Source organism: Anarhichas minor, unplaced genomic scaffold, assembly GCF_050575085.1.
Source record: "Anarhichas minor isolate MPS153535 unplaced genomic scaffold, ASM5057508v1 ptg000021l, whole genome shotgun sequence".
Taxonomy (NCBI): domain Eukaryota; kingdom Metazoa; phylum Chordata; class Actinopteri; order Perciformes; family Anarhichadidae; genus Anarhichas; species Anarhichas minor.
Genome location: NW_027466467.1, coordinates 10,604,031 through 10,616,810, shown reverse-complemented (window position 1 = coordinate 10,616,810; position 12,780 = coordinate 10,604,031). Strand labels below are relative to the sequence as shown.

Sequence of the window (12,780 nt, the reverse complement as noted above, 5' to 3'; positions counted from 1 at the left end):
ATCTCATCCCTTACAACCTGCCTGTTTATCTCGATATGATAAATAAACTCCACGTCCATCTGCAAGGTGAAGGATCTTTGTTTTTCTTAGCAACTTTGCTAAACAAAAACAGAGGAGATCAAGAGCTAAAAGTAATCTGCAGACTGTTGGGTAAATACAAAAAAACAATCCCAATCAAAGAAGAAAGAAGACAATATACAATATTCACACCAGAAGACTCAAAAGACGGTTGTTTTTAACTTATTTATTTTCTTGAGGGAATGTTGGATCCTTCATTAAATACTTATTTACATTATTTACAGTTCGATATTTTACATGGCTCGGTCACATGCACATTGTCATATAAAAAAAAAAAAAAACTGTACACACATTTACACTCATTTCAGAGGGAGTAGTCTGTGCAATACAAGGCACAAATGACCGTTGACCCTGCATTTATGACCCATGAGTACATATTTCACAGACACTGCCACATATCGTATTACCATATGTGAGCTCAACGTGACAACACGCGCACGGAGAAAAACGACTTGAGCAGCTGCAGAGAAGACCTGTGTTGGTGTATGATAGCAATCCACCGACAAGCAGCAAAGTGCCCTCTTGATTGTGTGTAAATGTGATTCCAACCCCTCAGCAGCCTGAGGCAAAGTCTATTCAGCCACACTGATAGTGAGCCGAGACGTCGTCTGACTTAGAGCAGAGTTCCACAATCTGTAGGACAATCTACAATCCTCAGAATAGGTCTGTTACAGACTCAGGATATAAGGTGAATGTTTATCAATGTCCTACTTACGCATTCTGCTTCTTTAAGGCAGCAAGGCCAGTTGGCTGAGGCAAAAGGCTGAAGCTGAGCTGTACTCTTGGGTTTCACGTCCTAGTGGTCATAAGATGGTTGGGCCAAACTAGAAATGCTACAGGTGGTAATCACACAAGCAGTTTGACTGGCAGCTCTCCTACTCTATCCGTCCTGCGGTCCTATACACCTAAATACCAGACGGACTGGTTACAGACACTACACATCATTTTTTTTTGTTTGCTTGTGAAAATTGGGGCTGTCTATGTTTTTTTTTGCTAAACCCCGCCCCCAAGCAGCGATTGTCCAATCATGGCTTAGCAACCGTAATGGTCGATATGGCCAATGAATTCTGTGTCACCAGGTGAGATCCATGGGTGCATTGTTTTTTGGCACAAGATTATTTAACACTACCCCCGGGGGGAGGGGGGGGCACCAAAGTCAGACATTTTCAACTACACACATAGTGGCTTTAAATAGTGATCAAGGCTGCTGAACAGTTTTCCAATTTAAACTCGATGCTATTAGTGGCTACAGGAAGTCAGTACATTTGGTGCGATAACAACCTTTTCTGAAAGGATATTTCTCATCAGGTAGAATTCTTCCGGAGTTGAATGTTGCAGGAGAAATAGATTACAGTTAGCTCTTATCCTCCTGTAGAGCCTGTTTGTGGTCAGTAGTATTAATAGGAAACATGTCAGAATATCAGCAGACAGCCGGGAACATAAGGATGGAGATGGGCTCTCGAGTGTCTACACAGGTGTGCATGCTGCTCTTGTCAAAGAGAAAATTCTCACTCTCCAGAAATATTTGCTTGAAAAGAGGACTTTAAAGGCAGGGACCTACTGGGGACTGTCTTACTCCTTCTTGACTGTTATCTTACATACTGCATCAGCACAAACATTCATATATTTGATTTCTAAACCTACTGTTGAGCTAAACAGGTTTGTTTTCCAGTACAACTTCAGTGCTTTAAGCCTCGTTTGGGACTCATAAACTCTGTCTTTGTAAACTAAGTCTAAAAATAGGCTTAATACATATCTGAAAAACAATTCACAGAGTATTCACAGCAGTGTTCATTATCCAAAGTGCATGTAAATCCTAACTTGCAGAGATTATTCTGAGGCCATCTGATGAGGAAGACGTCAGTTAACCTCAATTAAATCTCTAATATCAAAGAAGGTATGACACACCTATTTACACATCATCAGGTAATGAATTGGCGCTGACATGACATCGGCAGGATAAACAACTCAGGGTAACTTTTGGTGGGGCTGATACAAGGCCAGATAATAAGGTAGTTTAGGTAATTAGGGCTTCACTGCTTATATACATAAATCTTCCAAGCAAGCGTATTTTGTGAAGCACGCATGATTTTTTTGCTACATTTTTTACGCATAATTCATTGACTGTCAATGCTTCAGAATCCCTCTAAGATTTTGATGAATCCACACAGGTATCAAACATTAAGGTTAACAATAGCAGGGGGAATTAATCGACTACTAAATTGCTATTTTGTGAGGCGACCAATCAACCGATGAGCGCCACTAACCTCATGCATCCTGCAGCAAATGTACAAGCACAGGGCACCCGAGAGAGTGCGTAAAGCTACAGTACTACACGATCGTCTCCAGCATTCAGTAGGAGTCTGGAGAAGGGAAAGAACTGAGATAACGGCCGTCTTAGCATTATTATCACATGAAGTCCAACAAAGAGCAGGTGAGCAGGGTCAGTTTGGCTTATGGACAAAGATAAACACGTAGTGTACAGTGAAGGGCCTAGTGGAGTTTGACTCAGGGTCTATAGTAGGAAACCCATTATGTTGTGGAGGTTAATTTCCCTACTGACCACAGTCTGTACCGCTCACTCCAGTTTACTATTATACAATTACCATATGTTTAAACAAGTAATTATGGTCAAAAATCAGTGCACATCCTCTCAGAGTTACAAGACTTTCAGCTTTGGCCAGATTGGAAGATAAGATGTGTACATTGTTGTACAGGAAAGCACAGTATATAGATAATAAGTAAAGGGAATTAAATGCAAAAGAAAAACATGGAAATGAGTCTTTTACAAAAAAAAAAAGGATGATACATAATAGTACCTTTGTCCCAACGTAAAAAACAAATCTCTCAAACAATGCATTTGGTCGATCCAAAGAGCTACCAAAAATTCACACGGTCAAGTAATGACTTAAGCTTGACAAAGTATATCCTTCAACCTTTACCTGAGTTTCTAAGAATGGCAAAATATGAAAACCGACAACGCTTTTAATCACCCCCCCCCCATCCACACATCTGCATTCAACGCACTCCCCAACAATATAAAACCCAAATCATTACTTTAGGAGAATGTAAGCAGCTTCAAACTCATCTCGGCTACATCAACAATCAGCAGAACGTACTCCTGCTCAGAGGAGGCTTTGCAGAAAGTATGTCAAGCAGTTTTATGATCCCAGCTTTGTTGAATTAAACTACATGTTTCTTTTTATAAGGAAAAGTCCACTAGATGACCAAAGTATTCTTTTTTTTTCAACAGCAGGAGTGATATTTCAGAGCTGAACAAAAGGATTCTGTGCTGTGGTATTTTGACACCATGACATGAGTTGCTCTTAAATGCTGCATGAAGCAAAAGCTCAAGTTTTTAAACTGAAAGGGATGTGAATGCTAGTAGCTACTATCCATTATAGAACAAAAAGAGAATTGAATTGACGTGTAAGACTTGGGTTACTACTGTTGCCTGTAGGAGTGTGTGTGTGTGTGTGTGTGCATACAGTATGTGTGTGTCAGTGCAGTGCTAAATGTTTTTCATGAGAGAGACACTAAATCCACACAGTGAGGGATGCCACGACCCATCAAGCAAGTCGAATAACCGAAACATCCACTGAAAGCTTGTGTTTAGTGTGTCCACGGTTTGCGCATTATGTGTGTTGCCCACACATATAATCTACCACAAAAACAGATTTGTACATCAGTGCAAGGGTACAGGAAGTTTCTCCCACTCGTTAAATGTAGCAGCAAACAGTGGGTGGAAGAAAATTGGGATTCTAATAAGAAATCCCTCTCAGTTATTATGACCTACTTTCTCCCCCCCCCCCCCCCCCCCCCCCCCAAGTAATCTTGCCTGAAAAGCAGCCTGAGCTTAGAGACCTCTAATTAAATTGGCTTCCCAGAGAAGTTCAGTAGCTGAGAAGGAGGTACACTCTTTAGTAAGGCTGGTCAGTCTGATACAGTCGCTAACCTTAAAGATCAGAGTGGAGCTGAAAGCAGGCAGGGGGGAACTGATAGGGCTCCTATTACCATTTGTGTGGAGGATAAATGGCAGGTTTGGGCCACATACTGTAGGATGGTTGAGATAATGATCTGGCACTTTGGCCTCAACAGAAGTACCCGGCTCACAAATGTCTTAAGAGTGTGTGCTGTAGGTACGTACTGTGTCATGTGCATCTACAGGGGTGGGTTGTTTTTTTGCCGCAGTTAGCAGTTTTCAGAGCCGATATTACAATTCTGTCAGATCCTCCGGGGCCAGTGCTACCTTAGTTGCACTGCTGGTCGTGTGCTTTCCTGTTTGCAGGGTCAGCAGCTAGACAGTCTTATAGCCAGAGAGCCACAGAGGACACATCCACACAGAGATGAAGAGACAGGCTTACAATAAAGACTTCAAAATGTCAAGCACCGGGTGTTTGCACAGAGACCTGTAAAAATGTTCCCTCCCACCTCACGCCAAAGTCCAATACAACTGAGGTAGGGAAAATAATAAATTAGTAAAAGTCATTAAAAAAAAATAACGACTTGTGGAACACAATAAAGTTCAGTGAGATACCGAGAGCGACTTGAAACAAAAGGATTGGAGGGCGTTTCCGGTGTGGAAAACGATGGCGTTTCCTAATTGTCCAGTGATTCCTTACCCAACATCAACAATTTTCTATTGATCATCCACCCCAATGAGCCCATAGCATGACCCTCCAATGTGTTCATCATCAGAACAATGCTAATGGACACGGACAGTCCTGAAAGGAGGAACGAGGGGAAACTGTCAGAGGTCCAAGTTGTTAGTTAACGTCCCTCTGGGATTTAAATTCAGCCCGCGTCATGACTTTGAGACAAGGTAGATAGATACACGAGTACACACGTATTTAAGCGGATTCCTCTGTCACTGTTCCACAAGGATACGGAAACCTTGGTGAAAGAACAGAAGGACACTTTTTATTTTCCTTCCAACGCCAGGCTGTGGTCGTTTTAATGTCAGGAGAGAGAAATTGTTCTGCCTGGTGAATCCACGGCGAGATATATGCGGTTCATATTGTCCGAGCGTCACACCTGAATGGCTCTTTAAAATTGGCAGTAAAAAAAAAAATCTGAAAGGCAAATAGTTTTTTGCCTTTGAATACATATTCCGCCTCTGCTTCGTCATTTTGCACCCTGACAAAGAAAAAAAAAACACCTTGATTGCCTTGGAAACGGTGTTTGCAGTTCCACATCTCGTTGATAGAAGTGAGCAGGTCACAGAGCAGGAGCTGAAGTTGCAGCAAGATGGGCGACAAAAAAGGAACCACCTCTGTTATCACCTCTTCCTCCACACCTTCGACGACCAGATCTTCACTGTCTTGTCGCTAAAGAGAGACAAAGAGAGAGGGGTGGGATGATGAGCAAAGGGAAGCGAGGAGAACACAACAAAAGGAGGAAATAACAAGACATCAATAAGACAGTCTTCCCTTCTAAAACAAACCATTGTACATCAGTACATCAGACACAGCACAAAGAGATTGACTTAATAGTGCACTTCACACACCAACTTCATTACAGACCGCTCTCATGGTGTCAGTGAAAGAAAACACCTCTCCAACTTTCCCAGAAAAGAAGACAAACAAGTATGATTCATAACTCTGCAACAAGTAAATCTAATAAACTCTCCTCTCAACTGACCAGCAAATTAAATTTTCCGGTACATTCCCTAGGTGCTAATCATAACACCTTGCACTGGTCAATTAAGCGTTACCCAGGACAGCTTTGTGTTTTCCATTAACACTAGCTAAAGAGGTTAGCTGTGCTCTTTGGTTGGTGTTAGGAGAAGCTAAATGTCAATCGAGTGGATTCTGTCTGAAAGGATAATGGTGAAGATGTTAAATAAAAAGTTCCACTTGCGGAGAAATACACTTCTTGTCCAGAGTTTGACGAGAACATTGACATCCCTTCTCATGTCTGTATGATAAATATGAAGCTACAGCTAGCAAGTATTTAGCTTAGCTTAGCATAAAGACTGGAGACAGGGGGAATAGCTAGCATGGTGTTGTTCAAAGGTGACCTACCAGCACCTCTAAACCTCACAAATTATAAAGAAATATATCTTGTTTGGTTAATCCCAATGAAAACTGAAATGTACAATAGTCATGCTGGGGTTTTACACAGGGTTACATGCCAGACTAGATAGTGCTAAGTTAGCTATTTCACGCATGTCAGTGGTATTGAACTTGAAAAAAAAGGAGCAGCAGGCTAATTTGCACACAATAAAAGTGTAGGCAAGGATCTGCAAATGAACCAGTAACTACAATAAAAAAAAAATAGAAGTCAAACAGCAGCGTGTCAAAAAACAAAACAATGATAGAAGAATTGGTTGAAGCAAAATGGAACAAATGGATAAGAACAGAACAGGAGCAAACAGAGGAGCGCAGGGACCACCCAGGTAAAGAAATGCAAGGAACACATTACGGAAAAGAAGGTGGAACTTTAAGAGAATACCAGAGGAAGGGAGGGTTGGTGAGCGGAGAAGAGGCAATCATGGGAGGCTGGTGGCTCGGCCCTTGATGGCAAGGACCCGTCGAGGAAGACACGGGGTCAAGCCTGGCACATAGCTCCACAACTTCACCCTGCAGTCACTGGGGTCGAGGGAGGAGGAGGAGGAGGAGGAGGAAGGCAAAGTTTAAGAGACAAAACAAGAGGAAATATCCGTCCACAGAAAAGAAGACGAAAGAGCATTAAGAGATGATAACGATAAAAGAAGTGACGAAACAAGAGTGAGAAGAGGAGAAGACAGGAAGTAGAAAGTTAGTCAACTTCAGTGATAGCCTGAACGAAAAGTGGAAAAAAAATGAACACAGACACGCAGAAGGCCCCACTCAGATACACACAAACAGTAAACAAGCATTATCTGACGTAGCTGTGAGCTCAGCAAAACACAGATTTGGAGAAAAACAGGATGTAGCATCCCACTCTCTGAGCTACAGAGGATGACACACAACTGCAGATTATTGCTCTGGATGAAGAGTATGAATCTCTCTCTCTCTCTCTCTCTCTCTCTCTCTCTCTCTCTCTCTCTCTCTCTCTCTCTCTCTCTCTCTCTCTCTCTCTCTCTCTCTCTCTCTCTCTCTCTCTCTCTCTCTCTCTCTCTCTCTCTCTCTCTCTCTCTCTCTCTCTCTCTCTCTCTCTCTCTCTCTCTCTCTCTCTCTCTCCAAACCCTCCTGATAAGGCTGGCATTATTATATATCCTTGCTATAACAAATACCACGAAAACAAAAACTAACAACGCATTATAGTTAATCTCTCGGTAGCTTCTGACTTCCCATACCTCATCTATGGCTCTGAGCTCCAAGCCCATTTGGTGATACTGATGATTTAAATATCGGGGGCTATTTTCAGCAGCAGATTAACACACATGTTGTGCTCTAGTGAGTATTTACAGCAGTAAAAGGTATATTTGGGATTGACAAATAATGTTAAATAGTTTTTGTACAACAATCAAGCTCTATGGCACAGAGGAATGAGACATATCAGGCAGGCAATACATGTTAGCAGGATCAATCAATTCATTGTCGATTTTTTTTTTTGCATTTCTTTTGTTTTTACCTGGACGCAGTGAAGATCTGTCTTGAGTTGGTACATATGGCGTTAATGGGGCTTTCATGACCCCTGACCTCTCCTATGGGGGTGAAGTTTTCTACGTTCCACACCTTCAGCACGCCGCCCCTACAGGCGCTCAGCAGCATGGGCCGGCCCGGGACATATGCCAGAGCGCACACCCAGTCCTTATGGGCGTTGGGGATTTGCTGTGGAGTCGAAGCAGAGACAAAGTCAGAGAGAGATAATTATATTTGCCAAAATCTCCTGTTTCTACATTAAAATATAAATAAAAATCAGGAATGTGAGTCATCCGAGTTATTGTATTCCTAAGAAAGCACCAGCTTCATTATATAAGTGTTTCATTAATAATGGATCATCGTGAGTTATTGAATGGAAAATGCACATATCACTCAATACCTTAGTCATTCTTAGTTCATGTGTCTGCATGTTCAGTATTTTACAATAAAATCAAACATGATTCATCCGTCTTATGTTTACTAAGATAATAACTCTGACATGAGCTGTTTCATAAAGCAACAGGAGAGAAATAGCAAAGAAAGGGTGCAGACGTGTGAGGAGAATCATACAAGTTAGTAGGAAGTGTTTCAATTGTCTTCATTTCAGATTACTGAGCAAGTATTTGGCAAAGTCTGAAGGCTCATTTATGAGTAATGTCAACCCTATAGTCAGACCTAATGTCTGCATGATTCTGATTGTATTGGATCCATTGTTCCTGCAGCTCATCTTCACACTTCTGCTGAGAGGAACAAATTGTAACACACTGACAAAAACATCTGACAAATAGTTTCAAAATTGACATTCCACTTTTTTTCAGGACTTCAGTATTAATCAAAGAGACGCTGAAGAACAGATGAGGCAGCACTGCACAGTTGAGATGTTAAACACAGTCAGCAGCTTAAAATACAGAACAAACAAATAACGATTTAGATTTTACACAAGGCTTATTAATTTAGGTCCAAACAGAGGAACACATGCACCGGGAGATCACTTTTATTACATTAATCTACTTTTTCACGTTGCGTTTGATTTGCTTCTGTCACTCATTATTTTCATATAGCATTTGAGATTAGCTTTCCACCAAAATAACACTGCAAATGAAGTACCTTTTGATTATTGTTGTTCCATTATTACCTCACATTCCACACTGCAGTTTGCAGTTAGAAAGCATATGTTTTTCCTCTTCAGCTTTCTGAGCCCAATGATGAATCAGTATTATTTTGACTGAAGGAGATTTTACCTTGAAATACAGCTCTGAGTTGTTTTTCTGTTCAGCTTTTCTTACAGAACAATAGTCCAAGCAAAGAACAATACACATGCTGTGAGAAACATTATCCAATTATGCTATAATTTGCAACGTACCAAATAATGTAGTGCAGATTTCACATCGCTTTGTATAAAGAAAGGAGTATATTTAAAAACACCATGAGTAGCTCTCAAGAAATGATCATGATTCACAATACAACACAGAAACTGATGTGTTTAACAGTGAAGTGTTTGTTGAGTATGTTTATGTGGCCTTCCTCTTTGCCCAAAAGAGTCTTTCACTGCAGAAAACAAGGATGTATTGGCCACTGACATAATAGCTTTCGTCCATTTTCTATTAGAGCTAGACTGAAAAACTGGCTGGCTGATAAATCGTCTGATATTAGTTTTTCGTCAATATAAGTATTGAATTACATGTCGGCCAATAAGTAAACAAGAAATGTCAGGACAGAAATGCCAAAGATATATTTGAGGTATTTAGAAGCAGTGACTACATTAAGTTTGTCAAACAGAGAGTTTATTGTTAAACTGTAAAATATCACATATTTAGGGGATGCATTGAGAAATTCGTTTAAAAAAACCGATATGGCTGATATGATGTCGTCATATTTAAATTCTTTAACTCGCAGAGATCGATGCCATTGACCCTGAAAATCCAGTATGGCTCGGGCTCTTGTCTGATCATCAATGCTGTTATTATAGATACTAGACCCGGCATCAGTCAGTGCAGTATGCCACGTTCAATGCTGTTAATTTATGTGCTGAACTAGATGAAGTTGATTACTTTTTCTAAGCGCCTATAAATCAAAACATCATCTGCATTTCCATCTTGTCGAAAACTAACATAAATGTTGATATACATGTATTTAAAAGTAACTGCATGAATATTAAATGGTTTTAAAATATAGCACCATTTCAGTATAATCTATGTGAAGCTCCCACCATGACAGCTGACAGGACAACTTCCTGATTCCGAGTGTCAGCAGTTTGTCATTTTTAGTTTCGGATCTAGAGGCCAGAAAAGTTGAGAAATTAGAAATCCTTCCTTAACACTGAGGGGAAATGGAGGAATCCTGCCCACGGGTAATTGGGAGTGCGATAGGAGCTGTAGAAGGGGAATAGAAAGTACCAAAAAAAAGGGAGAAAGTTCTCACATATATTACTTCTACCGCGCTCTCTCTAACAACTTTACACCAGTGGGTAAAAATGTGTCAGTGCTTTCCAACACCTCGTAGAGAGCAACATCACACTGCAGCAACAGTTGCATAGGCATGTCGACAAACCAGCACAACGCACTCAAACTTGAAATTGTTTTTTGGGAGGTATATTTTTATAAAGCAATTGGGAATCACTAAACTAGAATTGAGTAATTATAAATAAATTGCTTCCCATATTCTCCCAAGAAACACACTATGGCGTATGCATTTTAACAGAAGGGCCGGAGCAGCAGAAGTCCTGGAGGAGGCAGAGTCTACTGTAATATATTCTATTGTACCCTAAGCCACGATTTGATCCTATTACATAATTAGACAGAGACTACAGAGCTAGAGAGGCTGTAAAATGGATTGTGTTGGCTGCTTCACAAATGAGGTTAAGGTTATGTGCCGCAGACCACAGCACTAACTGAACTGATATAATTCAGCCTTTGAATGGAAACTGTAATGTCTTATGTTCTTGTTTTCTCTGTTCGGATCAACAAAGGCTAAATAGAACTTATGCAAATAACAAGAAAGTGCTGATTAACTATAACATATGCAGCGCCAATGTGGGATGCAGTAGAGACAAGCATACAAAGAGACACACACACACACACACATAACTTTCCTCTGTGGTACCTGTGGCTATGATGTGTGTGTGCTTCAACACCCTGACATAACACTCTGTTGACCTTCTCCACAGAGAGAACCCTCTGGGAAAAGGAAGACACGAAGGGAGCTGTCCACCAACTGAACGCTCAACAGGCAGCACATTTTTTTTTACCAGCAAAGCCCGTGTCAGATAACGAGTAAAATACAATCTCTACTGGGACTGAATGGGCACAGACGGTGTGTGTGCGTGTTTTGTAATGTCTGTGATTTCTTTTGTTCTAATAAATGTCTGCAACTAATGGTTGTTTTTATTCTCAATTCTTTTGTTCTTCAATTAATCATTTAAATAAATAGTTTATAAAATAGTAAAAAAAAAAAAAAAAAGAAGATATTTCCAACCAATGGTTCTTTCATAACGGAATAAAATAAGAACGGTAGAAAACCCTCACATTGGAGAAGCTTGACCCAGAAACAATGGTAAGCGAGTGGCCGGGATGGCAATATCCGTCTGTCTGATACGTCTCAACAGCTATTGGATGGATTGCCATTAAAGACATTCATGCCCCCCTCAGGATAGATTGTAGAGCCTTTAGTGATCCCCTGACTTTTTAACTAGTGTCACTCTCAGGGCAAAATTTAAATGTATCTAATACTTTTGGTTTAAACTAATGACATCAGCCTCAGCTGTACTTTGTGTTGTTTTTTTTGGGGGGGTCTAATGACCAAATGTTCGCATGCTTACACTCTAAACTAAGATAAACATTATACCTGCTAAACATCAGCATATTATCTCTGTCACTGTGAGCATGTTAACATGCTGCCATTATCATTTAGCTCAAAGTGCTGCTTGACTAAACACAGCCTAACAGAGCTGCTAGCTTAGCTGCAAAATCATTTATTTAATTTTCAATCAATTAAATGTTTAATTACGTAAACAATCAATTGAGTATCAAAACCACGACTCCACACTAGAAGCACATTCAAATTTGGTTTCCTCACCAAAAGGAATAGTTTCCCCACAATAATCTCCCAAAGCCCCTTTGTACTGTGTTGGCACACTATCTGCACTTCATGCACCGTATAGAAAGTCTGGCTTTGAGCGCTAGTTAAGGGTCGAGATGTCATGAATTAATAGCCTCAGAGAACGAAGGACTTCTTCTACCTGCAAGCTTGCAGCCCATAACGTCAGGATTTTAAACTTTGATGTATGAACTCTACATCCACATGAATATAAAATAATTCTGCTGCCTGCTGAACTCGACCCCGCTGACCTCACATACTGTGTAGGAACAGACAACACATGCGGTCTTGATTTCAAATAACCCTTAGCGAGTGTCTGTATGTCTTCAGCAGAGTAAAAGAGACGTGTTTTATGCTTTAGAAAAAAGCCCCTTCTTCATCAATAACACATATATTGATAAAAACACATGCTCTACATGCAGACACACACCTGAGTGAGTTCCTGATGCTCTAGATCCCATTTTTTGATGCCGTTGTCTCTGGACCCGCTGAACAGCACATCTCCCTGTACAGCCAAACACTCGATGCCGTCATAATGGGGCGGCTCAAAGTTATGAGCTGGACCTATATTACCCAGCATCCCCTCTGCCACGTCAAACACCTGAGGACAGAAGAGGGAGCAGGAGACTAGATGTGTCTGCATCTGTGACACTCGGGTATGGTCTGAATGCGTGTGTGTGAGAGAGAGTGTGGTACCTTGACATAATGGTCTTTGGAGCCAGTGATTACTTGGTCTTTGCCCAGCAGAGACTGTCCCACTGTCAGGCACATGACAGAGCCGCTGTGGCCTGTCAGCTTCCCCATTCCTTGCATCCTACACACACACACACACACAGAGACAGGCACACACACACACAGACACAGACAGGCACACAACATAATTGGTGAACCAAACGTCTGTGAAATACATTTTCAAGGTTTCACTGAATGAAATCGCTTTCCATCTCGCTAGTGAAGCAAAACTACTGAGACACAGCAATGCCATAGGCAGAGACGATACTGAAGAAATGTTTAATACATTCATTTTTCATTTCTGGGG

At 40.9% G+C, this 12,780-nt stretch overlaps 1 protein-coding gene across 6 annotated transcripts in view; it reads right to left on the bottom strand.

Annotated features, from left to right (window-relative positions):
• Positions 1-224: 224 nt before the first annotated feature.
• kif21b (kinesin family member 21B) overlaps positions 225-12,780 on the bottom strand; it is a 60,510-nt gene continuing 47,954 nt past the window's right edge. For 3 of the 6 annotated variants that reach the window (XM_076096284.1, XM_076096285.1, XM_076096286.1), the window contains 5 exons: positions 12,438-12,555; positions 12,172-12,342; positions 7,636-7,835; positions 6,532-6,668; positions 225-5,405 (listed from right to left, as the gene is read on the bottom strand). In XM_076096284.1, the coding sequence (XP_075952399.1) occupies positions 6,569-6,668; positions 7,636-7,835; positions 12,172-12,342; positions 12,438-12,555 (589 nt within the window). In that variant the 3' untranslated portion in view covers positions 225-5,405; positions 6,532-6,568. The remainder of the gene's footprint in view (positions 5,406-6,531; positions 6,669-7,635; positions 7,836-12,171; positions 12,343-12,437; positions 12,556-12,780) is intronic. The other 3 variants (XM_076096287.1, XM_076096290.1, XM_076096288.1) reach the window with 1 other exon arrangement.